This window comes from Camelus bactrianus, chromosome 12 (genome assembly GCF_048773025.1).
Source record: "Camelus bactrianus isolate YW-2024 breed Bactrian camel chromosome 12, ASM4877302v1, whole genome shotgun sequence".
NCBI lineage: Eukaryota > Metazoa > Chordata > Mammalia > Artiodactyla > Camelidae > Camelus > Camelus bactrianus.
In genome coordinates, this window is record NC_133550.1 from 26,263,519 (window position 1) to 26,279,391 (window position 15,873).

The 15,873-nt window shown below is 37.7% G+C and overlaps 1 protein-coding gene across 5 annotated transcripts in view; it reads left to right on the forward strand.

Moving 5' to 3' along the window:
* MSRB3 (methionine sulfoxide reductase B3) overlaps positions 1-15,873 on the forward strand; it is a 151,036-nt gene that overhangs the window by 63,223 nt on the left and 71,940 nt on the right. For all 5 annotated transcript variants that reach the window (XM_074375081.1, XM_010970509.3, XM_074375083.1 and 2 more), the window contains one exon: positions 12,398-12,426. In XM_074375081.1, the coding sequence (XP_074231182.1) occupies positions 12,398-12,426 (29 nt within the window). The remainder of the gene's footprint in view (positions 1-12,397; positions 12,427-15,873) is intronic.

Genomic DNA, 15,873 nt, shown 5'->3' on the forward strand with positions numbered 1-15,873 from the left:
CACAGATGCTGCCCCTCCCTGCCCCGCAATTCTCATTTAGAAAGATTACGGTGGAGCCCAGAATCTTTCTTTCTTTAAGCTCTCCTCTAATTCTTGTGCTTAGTTACCATGAGTCTAGATGAGGTTTAAGGAAGATTTGCCTTAGGGTGATGTCAACAGAATGATGTAAGGAAGGGAAAAACCACTACAGACCACAGACAGTTAAGAGCTGAAAAGATTCATCAACTGCCTGAATATGAGATTGGTGAAAAAACCGTTACTAAAGTTTAATCTGATGTTTAACACCTGGCTTGGGAGGAAAGATGATGAATTTAGTTTCGGAGGCCTGATTGTTTTCAGGTTTTAGCTTAGAATTAGGTACATCAGTATTCCCCAGAGTGTGTTCTACTGAGTATTTGTCTCATCAGAATACTGAGGAGCATCCTGCATTATAGTAATTTCATAACATGTTAATATATGTTCCATGAAAAAAAAAAAAGAATTCTAGGGATCAATGACACAGGTTTGCTTATTGGGAAACACTGAGTAAAAATAAGTCAAATGGTTGCTTTATCATAAAAATCAAGCAGTGCACAATTCACTAATGTTCACTGTAGAGCTCCAGGAGTAGAATGTTATATGTACCATTTTTGAAAATTTTTGACCACGGAATCTTCTTAATTGAGGAACACACCGTGAGGCTAAAATGTTACTGATAACACATACTGGGAAATGCCAGAGTAGATAAGGAAGACATTTAAGTTTAGTATGAAGGCCAAGGTCGAGGGTATAGATATCACAGAAGGGATGAACTAGGCTATGAGATGCAGAAGAATGAGAAGCAGTCAATGGTTCGGCAACATTAGAGAACAACTTTAGTAGAAGTAGCAGTGAAATCAAGATTGTGAAGATTTTAGGATACAATCTCATGTTTTCAAACCCCAAGCTGAAGTGGATATAATGTGGTGAAGTATTTGAAATTGGAATAACCCCAGAAAACACAGTCCTCATGGTTACCTCATTGTAGTAAAAGTGGGACTGTTGACGCTAACCTCTTATGACTGGAGGGAAAGCAAACTCAAGGGAAATTTTTTATTTATTTATTTTTTAATAAATTGAAGAAAGTTGTAAAGTGGGATATATTTAAGGTATTAGAAATGAAGGAAAGAGATTTAAAGAACAAGTAGAGTAAACTTTAGAAAAGAAGATTAACTTTTCTCCTTCTAGGCAATAAGGTAAAGTAAAATTTTTTAGATTAGTAATTGTTCATCTGCAAGATGAGTTTTTAACATTTGTGTGTGGGGGGGGGGCGGTTAGCCAGCCTCCTTGCTTGTGTGGAAGTGTCACGTTTGCTTGCCGTGGAGTAGGTGTTCCACACGTAGCAGCTCTCACTAGGGCTGCTGTGGTTTCCACTCTGAACACTTACTGCATTGTGCCACCACCAGTGAGTAGGCAGAGGAGAGGAGAGTCAAGGTCAAAACAGATAGCTGTATTTGGTTTATCATTCCTGTACTTGAAGACCACGGGTTAGCCGTCTGTAGCCCACGATTCCTTCTGCTGTTTATATTTTGTCTTTATTATCTTGCATTTGACTTGGAACAAGCCATACTTTGGTGCACTTGCATCTTGGTTTGTTTTTCAGTGGTCATTCTGGTTGCCATTTTTCTGCTTTAAGAAAAGTTGGCTTTATGCTGCTGGAGATTTGCACATTTTACATCTATGTACTCACTTAAGGATATAGTGTTAATGGCCGTCGCATGACTCATAGTCTACATAAGCATAAATTAACTCTAGTACCTCTGTGGTGTGCCCTCTTTGAGATTGCTCTGGAAGACCACCCAGAAGGTGGAATTTACACAAACTGCAAAGGCCCATTCAACTTAAACTGAGCAGCACCGACCAAATTACACCTGCATCCTTCAGTATGAACCAGCTACCCATTTGCTCCTGACTGAGGTTCAAACTGTTGATCTTTAACTATAAAGGGCTTTATGGGCTGAATTATGGCTACTTTAAACAAGACCTCTTCCTTCAAATAGAGTGCTTTGCACATAGTGAGCACTCCATAAATGCTCTTGGCTATGATTTAGTGAACGTTGAGATCTTCCGGTGAACTTCTGGTCATGGTTTCCAGTTCTGAGGGAAGGGCTGTTGATAATGAATCTTTGTCTTTTGTATAATTTTTTGCTTGACAGTTTAATGGAGTATAAATTTACTGATCACGCAAGACATACCTTTTTAGTGGCGAATCTTTTTAGGTGATTTGCTGGCCTACTCTGAGTAAACTATGGAATCTAAGGTTTTATCATTTGAGTCATGTGGCCAGAAATTTCAATAACTGTGAAATCAAATGTTTTTGGTAAGTTTGCCAAGAAGGTAGCAAATGTATCTTCTTTTTTTTTTTTTTTTTGCTTTGGCACTAGGTCTCTTCTGACAGATTTTTCACTTGTTTGGTGCTTAGTTCAGTGCCTCCCCACAAAGATAACTGTATAATGGTGATGCATAACAGTCGTGAATTTGGAAGTTTACACAGTGTGACAGGAATTGTTTTACTTCCTTATTGGGTAAAAAGGTATTTTGGAAATTACTCATATAAAGAAATTTAAATAGAAAGGTGGGATGCTTTGTTATTTTAAATTGGAGGAATTTTGCCATCTAGGTCAGTGGTTCTCAGGGTCAGCTGGAGAATTTAAAGAGTACAGATTTCCAAACTACTCTGTGCTTTTTAAAAGCGTGATATAATCGTACCTCTTCCAGACTCATTGATTTGGGCTGAGGGAACCAGTGATTTAATATGATTTTTTTGTCCCCAAATTAGGTCACAAAAGGGTTTGTATCATCTCTTTTAAAGGCAGTTATATACTTTTCTATTATAAAGTATGCTTTTAGTATCTTTAAGATTAAAAAAAATACAATAAAGTTATATTAATCTGAGATCCTGTGTGGAACCATACAGCTTGAAATTTCCTTCTTGATTCTACCAGTTCACAAGAATAAATCAGGAATTAGCAAAAAAAAAAAAAAAAAAAAAAATTACAGACAGTAAAATGACTCAGAAGCAGCAAAATCTACTCTTCTCTCATTTCCCCTCCATATACTAAGTAAAGGCACTATTCGTTATCCAGTTACTTAAGCAAAAACCTGGCTATTCTCTTTCCCTCACCCTCCATATTTAATCTGCCAACATATTTTCTGCTGGGCACTTTCAAAATATGTTCTGAATCTGACTCCTCACTATACCTACTGCTTCATCATCATCTTTAGCATCTTTCACCTGACCTAATGCTATGGTTTCCCTTTTTCTTAATAGACTTTATTTTTGAACAGTTTTAGATTTGCAGCAAAATTGAGAAGATTGTACAGAGTTCCATATACTCCCTTACTCAATTTCCCCTATTAATATCTTACATTTGTATAGTATATTTGTTATAATTTATGAACTAACACTGATACATTTTTTATTAACCAAAGTCCATACTTTATTCATATGTCCTTAGTTTTTCCCTAATGTCCTTTGTCTGTGTCAGGATGCTATCAAGGTACCACGTTACATTTAGTCATCATGTTTCCTTAGGTTTCTCTCGACTGTGACAGTTCCTCAGATTTTCCTTATTTTTGATGACCTTTACAATTTTGATGAGTATTAGTCAGGTATTTTGTAGGCTGCCCATCTGTTAGGATTTGTCTGATTTTTTTTCTCATCATTAGACTAAGGTTATGGGTTTTGGGGAGGAAGATCAGAGAGATAGATGGTTTCCTTACATCATTTCAGGAGTACATACTGTCAGCGTGACATCACTTTTGATATTGACCAGGGCCGAGGCAGTGTTTATTGGGTTCCCCCCTCTGAAGTTACTCTTTTTTTCCCCTTTTCATACTGTACTATTTGGAAGAAAGACATTATGCACAGCCTACTCTTACAGAGTGGGGAGTTATGCTCCCGATCTTGAGGGCAGAGTATCTACAGAAATGATTTGGAATTCCTCTGCAAGAGAGATATGTGTCTCTTTCTCATTTATTTAACTAGTCATTTATTTGTATCAATATGGACTCATGGATATTTACTTTATACTTCGGGTTATAATCCAGTTCTACTTGATTTATATTGTTGCTCATACTGTTCCAGCTTTGGGTATTGGGAGCCTTTCAGTTGGCTCTTATGTCCCTTTGACATATCTCCATCAGTGTATGGTTTATTGTTTGTTTGTTTGTTTTTGAGCCCCTTCTTACTTTCTTGCACTACTTTATACTCCGGGATTATCCTGTATACTTCCTGCCCCAGTCATAGAATCAGCCATTTCTCAGGGGGCCCTGGTTCCTTTTATCAGAGAATGGTATTAAAAATCAAGATCTGGGTGCTAGGTGGGTTCTCTGCTTTGGCTGTTCTTCCACTCTGCCCATTATTGTCTAGCATTAACCTGCTAGCCACAACTTCTATTGTTCTTTTTCTGATTATAAAGAAATTTCCAGGGAAAATAAGAAAACAGATACTATGTGTAAAACTGATGTAGGGCAGTAAATTTTGCTACTTCCCAAGTCTGCCTCACCCCCGCCTCCCCACCCAGAGAGCACATGACAAGTATGTCTACAACATCAATGTTAAAGGACAAAACCATTGGAAACATTCTCCTGCAGCTATATGAAGAGACAAAGAGCCCATTGATCAGAATCTTATGGTATGCCTGCTGGTGGTCTCTGCTGATTCGCAGAGGCAGCTGCCCAGCTGCCCAATGGTCAAAATGCAGTTAAGCACTTTAGCAGAATATGGTTAAAAATACTGAGGAAGAATAGAGAAATCAAATATGTCTTGTACCTAAAATGGGTTAAAGTGTATAAAAGCTGTAGACATTTTTATTTCCGGCAAATTTCTAGGTTTTTGGCTTTTATTTTTTATTGGTAGTCTGAGGTCGCTAAATATCTGACCGAAGAAGAAGTGTATTAGTTTGCTAGGGCTGTCGTAACAAAGCGGTACAGATGATGGCTTAACAGAAATTTACTGTCTCACAATTCTGGAGGCTGGAAGTCTGAGGCAAAAACATGATCTGAGATCAAGGTGTTTGAAGGGCTGGTTTCTTCTGAGGCCCCTCTCCTTGGCTTGTGGATGGCTGTCTTCTCCTTGTGTCTTCGTGTAGTCTTCCCTCTCTGTGTGTCTGTGTCCTGGTTTCCTTTTCTCATAAGAACACCAGTCATATTGGATTAGGGCCCACTTGAATGACGTCACTTTAATTTAATTTTCTCTTTAAAAGCCCTATATCCAAATACAGTCACATTCTGATTACTAAGGGTCAAAACTTCAACATACGAAGTTTGGGAGAACACAGTTCAGCTCCTAACATGGAGGTATACTCTATTCTCCTTAACCATGTTTTCTTTAGCATTTTGAATTTGTTCTCAATATAAAGGATCTTAACTTTAAAAGCTTCGTTCTCTCTGGAGATATAAAGATACACAAGAAACATTATTTTAAAGGAAACATATGATTAAGTACTATAAATCATGTAGTCAGGAGTGATACTGGGATTCGAAGAAGAGTTATCCGTATGGCCTAGAGAAAGTTGTAGAACCCAGGGAGCCAAAGCTGGCCTAACAATTATCTGTTGTTTCAGTCTTATTCATTTGTACATTCAAGTTCTATGGACACAAATTTTTATCACCTCACACTTACTTTTCCTCTGCTCTCTCCTCTCCCCTTCTCCTTCTCTCATTCTTGGAAACTGCAGAGAAATTTAGATAGCTTGCCTCTCCATGGGGTAGTTTGCGTGGAACAACAGATTTATTTCAAATGCCTCATTTTACTAATGAGGAAAATGGGACTAACAAGTTAAATGACTTGTCCAGGTTTCTGAACTAGAATCTGGGTTTCCTGATTCTTATTCTGATACGCTCTCAAGTGCACTATGCAACTTCTTAGTTAGAGAACGTTTTATTTGTGTTTTAAGGTCAAATGGGATTCCTTTTCTATATCGTGTAGTCAGATAATTTTTATCATTTCCCGTTGGTCTTCCCTCTCCAATATTTCCGGTTTCTTCGGTTATTTTTATTGCTGCTCTCCTACTCCTCTACGTTGTTTTGACACTCGTATTAAAATTACACCCCAAGTAAGATATCAGCCAGAGTAATACATGTTTTCTTTTTGTAATACAGTATTTTTTAACTTGCTAAAATATTGCTGGTTGTACTTGTAGCTATAAACTTTATTTAATATCATTACTTAGATAAAACCTACCTTTTAGTAAGTTTCTAATATGTGCCAAGACCTGACCTAGGCACTTTATAGTATCATCTCATTTAACCTACACCAAATTTTAAAAGGTAAATATATCACTTCTATTCAGTAGGTAATGAAACTAAGACATGGAGTGTAATGAACTTATCAAGTCAATGTGGTAGAAAGTGGAAGACCCGGGACTGGGCTCTGATCTGTCTGTCTTGGTTGGCTGCCTTTTCCATGACTGTTACCTCAGTATTAAGTGCTTCATAGACCACATCACTACCGTATAAAGTCGCCAGCTTATCAGGGTGACAGTGTTCCCAGTGGAAGTGCTAGGGCCTGGTTAAAAGGAAAGACAAAAACAGCGCCAGCGGAAGCAGAATTGTGCCGTGGGGAGCAGGAATTCCCACAGGCGTGCCGTCTGCAGTGCACTGCAGTGCTCGGTGAAAGGGCGTCAGTGACTGAAGACGAGGAATTGTAGCTGTGTCGTGGCGACTGGATCTGCAGTTCTCGTTAACAGGCTCACGTCAGGTATCTTCAAGCAACGCAGGAAGGACTTTGCTGCTCTTCTGCTCATAATTATCTTGATTTCTAACTTTCTGCTTTTTAAATTTATATTTTTAAGTTAAAAAAATTAAGCATGCCATTAATGGGCACATTTTACTTGTCTTTTTTTTTCATATTTAGTTGTAGCTAACATGACTTTAAATATTTAAATTCATTTTGTTTTCTTTCTGCATATTTTTCTGTCTTTTGTATTTATAACATCATTATCATCAAAATATAAAATAGAGACCCAAGTTTTAAACACAGTTAATAGATACTTTGTAACCTAGTACTGCTATGGTAACAGTATCAGTTAGAATGTGTTGGGTTATAAGTAACAGAAATGCCCGGGTAAAAGTGGCCCACCAAAGTCAGACTCGACTCTCTGACTCAGCGAGAACTCTAGAGAAAGGCTGTTCTGGAATTAGAATGATGTCAGGGTTCTGGGTTGGCATTTCTGTGGTTCTCTTGGCCTTCTCATGTTTACAAGATGGCTTCAGCAGTTCTAAACATCATACCCTTCCATGGTAACTTCAAAGGCAGGAAACAGAGAGAGTGTAGGAAAAGGGCCTTCTCCCTAAATCCCCCCTGTCCTTTTCATGAAGATAAACCTTTCCAAGAAGTATTCCCAGCGGACTTCCCTGTACCTCTTGCTGCTCAGAACTGGGTTCCATGCCTAGCCTTGACAGAGGAGAACGGGATTGCCACAGTTGACTTAGTCTAACAATGATTCAATCCTGGGATGGAAACATTTTTAGCACCCTTCAAAAATGGCAATTCTTTTACCAGGGAAAAGGGAGACTGGCCATTATGTGCACAACAGATAGTGTCTGCCACAATTATTGAACTCTTTTAGTGTGATCAGATGACCACATGAACAACTGTAGAAAGAATTGCAACTCTGATGAGGACAAAGGAGTGACTCGTGCTATAAAAGGATAAACTAAAGGGATATAATCTAGTCTGGCCACCCTTCTTCAAAGAATTGATAATTAAGCTAATACATGGAGTAAGTTTTCGAAGTGACGTAAGCAAAGGGGAAAAGGGATACTGATGTGGGTGAGGGGGAGGAGGAGGGAGCGTTCCAAGGAAAGGAGGCGTATTATGTTTATGTGACTGAAAGAAGGCGCATACATTTTCACTGCTATTATTACTAGCGTCTGGTCTGATGAAAGCCTTTGAATTACTTTTAGGGGTAAGAAGAAATTCTTAGGCTCGTAAGTAGGATCCTGACACATTGGGATTTCTGAAAAATTTGCATGCTGTCTGGGGGACAGCAGGACAGGTACTCTGACTTGGACAGTCCTAGAAGTCCTTGGCACGGAGTTGCCATACCTAATGCACTAGTAGGCAAAAATCAGTCTGCCACTCCTGCTCCTTCCCTCTAGTGAGTTTTTGCAGTCACAGTCTTTAGTTGACATATATTAAGAATAATAAGAACAGCACCCTCACTCTTCTACATGTTGTCTGAAATCTTTTGGGCATTGACTTCATTAACCTGTAATTCATACTTACATGGTTCCCATTTTAAAATTTCCAATACAGTTGAAATTAAGTAAAAAGCAATGATCTCTGAGGTTTTGTGGTTTCCTCATAAGAGACAATAAAATTTTAAAAGTAATAAAATAAATTTTAAAATTTCAATACACATAGAACTTTCATGGACACTGGGTTGTTTCCTGTAAATAGAAAGCAGTAGTTTTATAAATTTGTTCAGGACCATAGAACTCTAACCAATGACTAAATCTGCCCTCTTTTGAAAACTTGCAACTTTATTATCAAAAGAATGCATGTGCTGTATATTTTAATTATTTAAAAAGTAATAATGGTACTTAAGCTTTCCTAGCATTTACCCTCTATGGTTTTAAAATTCATAAAATCTTTTCAGGTTTAGAAATTTGGAAATTTTAGTTCAAGCCTTTTTTAATGTGGCACTAATAGCACAACCTGCCGTGAGAAGACTCCAGAATAATAGTGGTTTAAACGCGGTGGCAGTTTGGGATTGATATGGTGCTTCTAGAGTGTGCACCATCAGCCCGGGCGGTGGCCACAGGCGGGTGCTCTACTGTCAGCTTTTCTCTCATGATCTCAGAACGGCTGTTTCGGCTCCTGGAATCACACCTACATTCCAGCCAGTGGGAGGAACGGGAGGGGGTGCACTCATTCCCTTTGAGGGCGTAACTCATAACATTTCTGCTTATGTCCTTCTGGCAAGGACTTAGTCACATGGTCAAAACTGGCTACAAGAGGTGGGAAATATTGTGGAAAAACTGTCTTACCTGGGTAGCCATGGGCCCACCTAAAACTCAAAGATTCTATTTCCAAAAAGAAAAAAAAAAGGGAGAATGGACACTGGAAGACAGTTACATTCTGTGCTGTATTCACCGTCACCAGTGACAGCTAGGCCAAGTGGGGGGAGAGGGGAGGAGGTTCCCTCGGCCCTCTCTTGCATGGCTCTGGAATCCATAAGAGAAACGCCGTCTTTCTTTTCTTCTTTACTTGGGGAAGGGCTCTTTCATTTCTGCCAGAGGCCCTGCACTCCTACCCATCACCACTTCCCTTTCCCCACCAGCCAGGCACCCGGTTTCTAAGGCCATCTAGACAATGCCACTCTGGCCCAAGGGGCAACTTCTGGCTTCTAGGTGCTCCCAGCTCCCCACTCTCACAGGAGGATTTGAATTAAGAATTCTCTGAGCAGGAGCGGGGAGAGTATAGCTCAAGTGGTAGAGTGCAGGCTTAGCCTGCGTGAAGTCCTGGGTTCAATCCCCAGTACCTCCTCCAAAAATAAACAAATAAATAAACCTATTACCCCCCACACCCAAATTAAAACAAATAAATAAAGAAAAATTAAGAATTCTCTGAGCAGGAATGTGGAAGCGTAGGAAAACATCTTGTTCTACCCACTTTGTTTCCCTTGCCTTCTGCCCTCAGGTCCAAGCTCCCTCCTTCAAGTAACAGCCTTTGATCACCCCTTGGGCTGGAGGTACACATACTAGGAGCACAACCTGACCGGAAGAAAGGTCCACACAGGCTGAGGAAGCCAGCTCAGGGCCATTTGGGTAGCAAATGCTGAGGACCTTGGTACTTGGAGTTTCAACAGGAAGGGAGGACTCCTTGCCTGGTGGAGAGGAGGCTACAGCCGGAGGAAGGCCAGAGCAGAGGCGTTTTGCTTACTTGTAAGGACAGTACTGCCCAGTATGCACATGTGTGAACATACACACACTCACAAATGCATGTATATACATCTAAAAGTTGCACAAAACTGCATATACTCTCAATATAGGAGGCATTCTCTCTTCTTTTCCATTCTATTTCAGTTTTTTAAAAATATTAGTTGTAATCCAGTAAGTTAATTTTATAATCCACCAGTGGGTCAGCTTGTGACCTAAATTTGGAAAACTCTGCTCTAGTTATTGAGGTGAGGGTAATGTGATCAGATTAGTGTTTTGGAAACATCTGGCAACTGATTAGATGATGGTCTGGAAGGGAGGGGGGGATACTGATTATGAGATTACTGAGCCAAAGATAGGCATAAAGATGGTAAGGGTGAGGACAGAGAGAAGGGAAAGGAGATAGAATCAGTAGGTCTGGGTGACTAATTAGATATTAGGGGTTAGAAGAAAACTCAAATAATGTCATAATTCCCTACACAATGGAGAATATAGCAGGAGGATTATACTTGAGGGGCAAGAAAATGAATTCAGTTTAGTACATGTGACATTTGAGATCACAGTGTGACATTCAGGTAGTTTTTTAGTTGGAGAGAGGCGTAGAAAGTAGGGACTGTAAAAGGGCTTTTGGATTTAGCATTATTATGTCACTGGTAAAGACTGTGCAAGGACAGGTCTTAGCAGTTCAAAGAGTGAATATGTTGGGAAGTCAGGAGAGGAAGACTTGCAATACAGGATATAGTCTATCCTTTCTGTAAACTTGATGGTAAAGCCAGGAAGACAGAGGGATTACAAGAGCAAGGCACAGATTTGAGGGAGGGCTTTTATTTAATTCTGGGGCATTTCTGTGCAGAAGGGAGGAGGAACCTGGGGAGACCCAGATATTGAAAATACAACAGGGAGGAGGAGTAATTGATCCTAGCCTGGTTTCAGGGGAGATGAGAGAATGTATTTTAGGACATAAGTGGAGGGAACCTTAGACAGAAGGAAGAAAACACCTCCTATACAGGTAAGAGGGAAATAAGATGTGTGTTCAGGCAGAAGTTTCCCTTTATAGACATTTGTTGCATACAAGCACCAAGCACTGTGTAGGTGCTGTGGCTGCAGAGGTTAATAAGTCATAGTCTGGTTGGGAAGATGGGCAAGGAAACCAGCAGGATGACATGTGGTTAGGTGTCATTTAGAGTTATGCTCAGGGATGCTGGAGACGAAGAGGGAATGAGACCAGGCTTTCCCAAACAGGGGAGGGCAAAACGTGAAAATGAGTTTGCACCTGAAATAGGAGTCAGGGACCCCTAAGTGAAAGATGGAGATGAGGACTACGGTGGGGCCAGGGCTTGAGACAGATGTGAACTGGGAACACCGTGGCAGATATTGACAACCACAATTGTAATAGTATTTTTTTTTTATGAATATTGACTTAGTTTAAGCATCAGGTGAAACTTTAGTTGGGAATATTTGAGAAAATGAATTTTTATGACAAAGGAAGCTGTTTCTTGCTTGTCCTTCCCCCTTCCCTCCTTTGATGACTTCTCTTGAAGCTAATTTAGGTAAAGAAAGCCACCGCTTCCAAAAGTGCTTTGGTACCCTGGGATAATTTCAAAGAAATCTCCTTTCCCACTTAGTTAACTACATTTCCCCAGGAAAAAAAAAATCTTCTCTGTCAATGTAACATCCTTTAACAGGACTCCTGCTGGTCGGTTCTTATATCTTGCTGTGGCAGCTGTGAACATATATACTATTGATTGTTAATGTGTGATATAAATCCGACTGGAGCATGCCCACTAATTGGTTTGAGAGCTAGGTATAGACAATGCTGTCTTATAGTAGCTTGTGTAGATAGGCCTAGTCAGAGGGTTAATTCTGCCTGACAGCACATCAGCAGCATCTCGAGAGTAATTACCCCGCAAAAGTTTTCCCACAGCCAGACTGAGAGCTTCAAAGGCTTCTGAATTTACAATCAGCATTAACCTATATCTGAAACATAATGTTCCCACAAGGGCTCAGATCTTTTTTTTTTCTCCTTCTTATTAAACGTATGGGGTTACTAGGTTCATTTACTCTGTGAAGAACTTAGTGAAAAATTACTTGGTGTTGAATAATTGAAAATCTTTAATAATAAGTAAAGAGGATAATTTTAAATTTGAGTTTTTTATTGCTTGATTATATTACTGAAACAAGTTAATCTGTAAAGACTGGGTGCTTTTTTAAAAAACCGTAATTTATCCTCTCTCTCAAAAACAATAAAAAAAAGTTAATATCTTTTCCATACTGTGCTATCTCTATGGATATGTACATGTTTAGAGGACCTAGGGTTATGCATACATTTAAAATGGTTAAAATAAATATGGATTTACATTTTAAAAAGCTATTTTACTTGTTGTCCAATGTACTGAAATCTACTAACCATTGCTTCTTTTCTCCCTCATAAAATAACAGTATTACATAACAAGCAGTTTTTATATTGTAAAAAATTTCTTTCCCTTTGCAGGTCAGAAACCAAATTTGACTCTGGTTCAGGTATGTTTACATTAATAATGTTATTCTGAGTATATTTTATTTACATTATTCTCTGAGGAGTAATTCATCAGATCAAGAACCATTTTGATTTTAAACAGACTAGGCAGTTTCTTTTCAAAACATGAACCCCACCTCAAAGCAGGGCTATTGGCTGTTTGGAATCATAACTTGAGATGTTCACTTTGGGATTCTCGATAGTTCTGAAATAAGTATTAAATGCTGTATATCTGCAGAGTTTCATTTTAAATGCAGAGGTGGGGGTTGTACATACTCATGCTAAAAATAGAATATTGTTCTCCTAGTAGACAAAAAGCATCCTGAATAATATGAAGATTCTTTGCAAGTGACTTGTCACCAACAGTTTTAGCTAATAGAAATAGAAATTTGTCTATGACTTATTAGTTTTTAAAAATTTGTTTTGTTGGGAAGGAGGGTAGTGGAAATTGAAGGTCACCTTGAGCCATTATGTCGTATCTATCAGGACAAAATTTACATTCTCACAAACAGTGGCCTATCAGCCTCATTAGGTGTTCTCTTCTCATTAAGCATGAATGTGGCCATATAATCCTTACATTTGACTGTGTCTTTACGTCACTTGCTAAGATTTCCGTGCTTCCGAATTTCTGATGGTGTTTACAATTAAAGCACAAAAATTGCCTTGTGTTCAACACAAAGGAATTATGCCCTTTAGTGAACTGTTGATCGATAAATAAACATTAATTTTCAATTCCAGGAGAAAATAATTTGCAGTAAAATATATAACTTACTGAATTTAAAAGTAACATTCTTACTCTGGTTTGAATTTCACTGTTTTGACTTTTTAAAAAGTTTTTATTATGTTTACAAAGGAACTAAGGACTATATATTCTTTTTGATAGTGGTGTTCAGGAACTAACATGCTTTTCTTCTTCAAAAACTTTATCTTTCTTTTAGTGTATAGTTTTATGAATTTCCCCAACTTGGTGAGACCCTTTAAATATGAAATCTGTACATTTGAGTTAACAATTTCACCTAATTTGAGAACTGTGATCCCAGAAATCTTTCCATCCTGTGTGTTCTTGGGCTTCTGAATCACATGTGACAATGATAGCATAAGATAAACTTTTCTGGTTTATAATATTGACTATATGAATACTAAAGGCATGATGGCATTGTATTAACTATTTGTCTTTTTTATTGACTCATTGGGGGTGACTCAAAATAGGGTAAAAAGTCTGTCATTAATAGTAAAAATCTTTAATATAATAAAAGATAAATGAGTAAAATTGATAGAGAATGAATTTGTACATAAAAGTTGCTTATCTTTTTTTTATACCAGTCAATCACCAAATACTTACTAAAAATCCACTTTGTTATGATCTAATTCCTTAAACATCAAGTCAAAAACTGATTTTAGGCTACAAGATCTGGAATATAGCTTTTAAGAATGAAAAAGTCCGCTAGGTTCATTTTGAAGGTAAAACCTGGAAATAGTGTATAAGACTGAAATATTAGGCTGCTATTGTCAAAGTTAGAAAATTTATGTTAAATTCGCAAATCCAAGTTAGAGTGTGCTGCTAAATTCTTGCAGTGAAGGTTAGTATTTGTCATGAAAATAGTTATAACATCTGTACAGGCACACATCTTTCATTCTTGTGACCAAAGATTTTGCTCATGATTCTTATTTTTTCCAAGCCCTAATTTTAAAAAATGTCTTCCATGGACAACATCTGCGTGTCTTTGAAAACTACAATGTTTTGTGCTCTGAAAAATCTTATGGGGAATACTGATTAAAAGTTTATTTATTCTTTTAATTTTGATTCTAAATATGTTGTGGAAAGAATTCAGATGGTTTCAAATTAAGCATCAGGTAATTCTTTTTTCTTACAAATTCTTTAAGCTTAATATCAAATGAGGGACTCATGACAAAGGAAGCTAGAAATGTATTCTTTAGCATTCTGCATCATGCAAATTTGGGTTAGAAGTAAGGTAGCATATTGGAACAATTAAATGTATGACTTTAATAGGTTCAGATTCTGCATTGTTCATCAAATACAGAAAGTAAATGAGCTCTGTTTAATGTTGTATACAGCTGTAACAGTGTTCCTGACAAAGTAAGATATTTAGATGAAGAGGCTGAACTTACTAAGAAAAAAAAAAAAACCTTAAAAAATAAATACTATGGTTGATGACTAGCCATAAAGGAAAGATTTTCAAAGTAAATTTGTGTGTGTATATATATATATATTTATATATATATATATATATATTTTCAAGTAAAGAACCCAACTTATGCAGAGTTTATTGCACATTTGCAGTTTGTGTAAATGAATTTCAGGCTGTGGAGTGGGATTCAGGAGGAAGGAAGGAAAATTTTCATTGTCAGCACATGGTACAAAATGTCAGCTATTGAATATAGACCAAAATGATCAACCTAGAAAGTAATTTAATTTTTTTCTTATCAGTTGTATAAATTTTTTTCTACAAAAGCAAATCCACAACTTCCTGGCATTTTTTTAAGGTTAAAAAAAATTTTTATGATGGAAAGTTTCAATTATATTTAAAAGTAGAGGGTAATGAATAATGAGCAGGCACACATCCATCATCTAGATTTTGCTGTTGTCAATAATTTGCCATTTGTTTCACTTTTCTTTTTTTCTTGAATTATCTTAAAGTGAAATACGTTTCATGTGGTTTTTAAAAACCTGAAAATTGTAGATTGTCTTGACTTACTGAAAGAAGTTAATTAATTTTTTTTGAGGTTTTCATTTATCTCAGAAATTTGGGTCATGTACAAATTCTTACAGAAAGGATCTTGACACTTACCCTGTCCACATTCAGTTAGAGACGTTGAAAGTTCTGTTTGTGTGGTGAAGGTTAAGAAAACCTTTAACTAGAAGACAGAGGTGCTGAATTAATTCTGATCTGAGAACTCCAGAAATGTGCTATTCTCAAGACTGATTTGATGAAAGCTTTAGCTGCCATCTAGCTGTGTCCTCTATGTACTGAGTTATGTACTGATTAAGCTCCGTTTCTGTTGATTTATAACTCAGTCACTAAAGTTTTCTCTTTCCTCATTGAGAACAGTCAGCCTACCTTCTTTCTAAGGAGTTTTAAGGGTTCCATTTTAATACTGTTTCCTAGTTGATGTACTAATGTTGCTTGCCTATGATCCTGTGTAGTTGGTGATTTTACTAATAGAGTAAAACAGACTTCCTTTTATATTCAGAAGTAGCAAGAAGCTGTGCTCCTCTCCTCACCTCCCAAGAAGGGAAGTTAGTTGATGCTGGAGGAAGCAGAGCATTGAGCTTAATGTAGTGATTAAACATGAAAGCCATATATCAAATCTCAGGAGAAACATGCTTTTGAAAGAGGCAGAGAACTGTGGAGCATATTGCATGATAGGCTATGTAAACAGAGCCTTGGAGGTCAGTGTGTGGATGCAAACCAATTAAATAAAGAACTTAC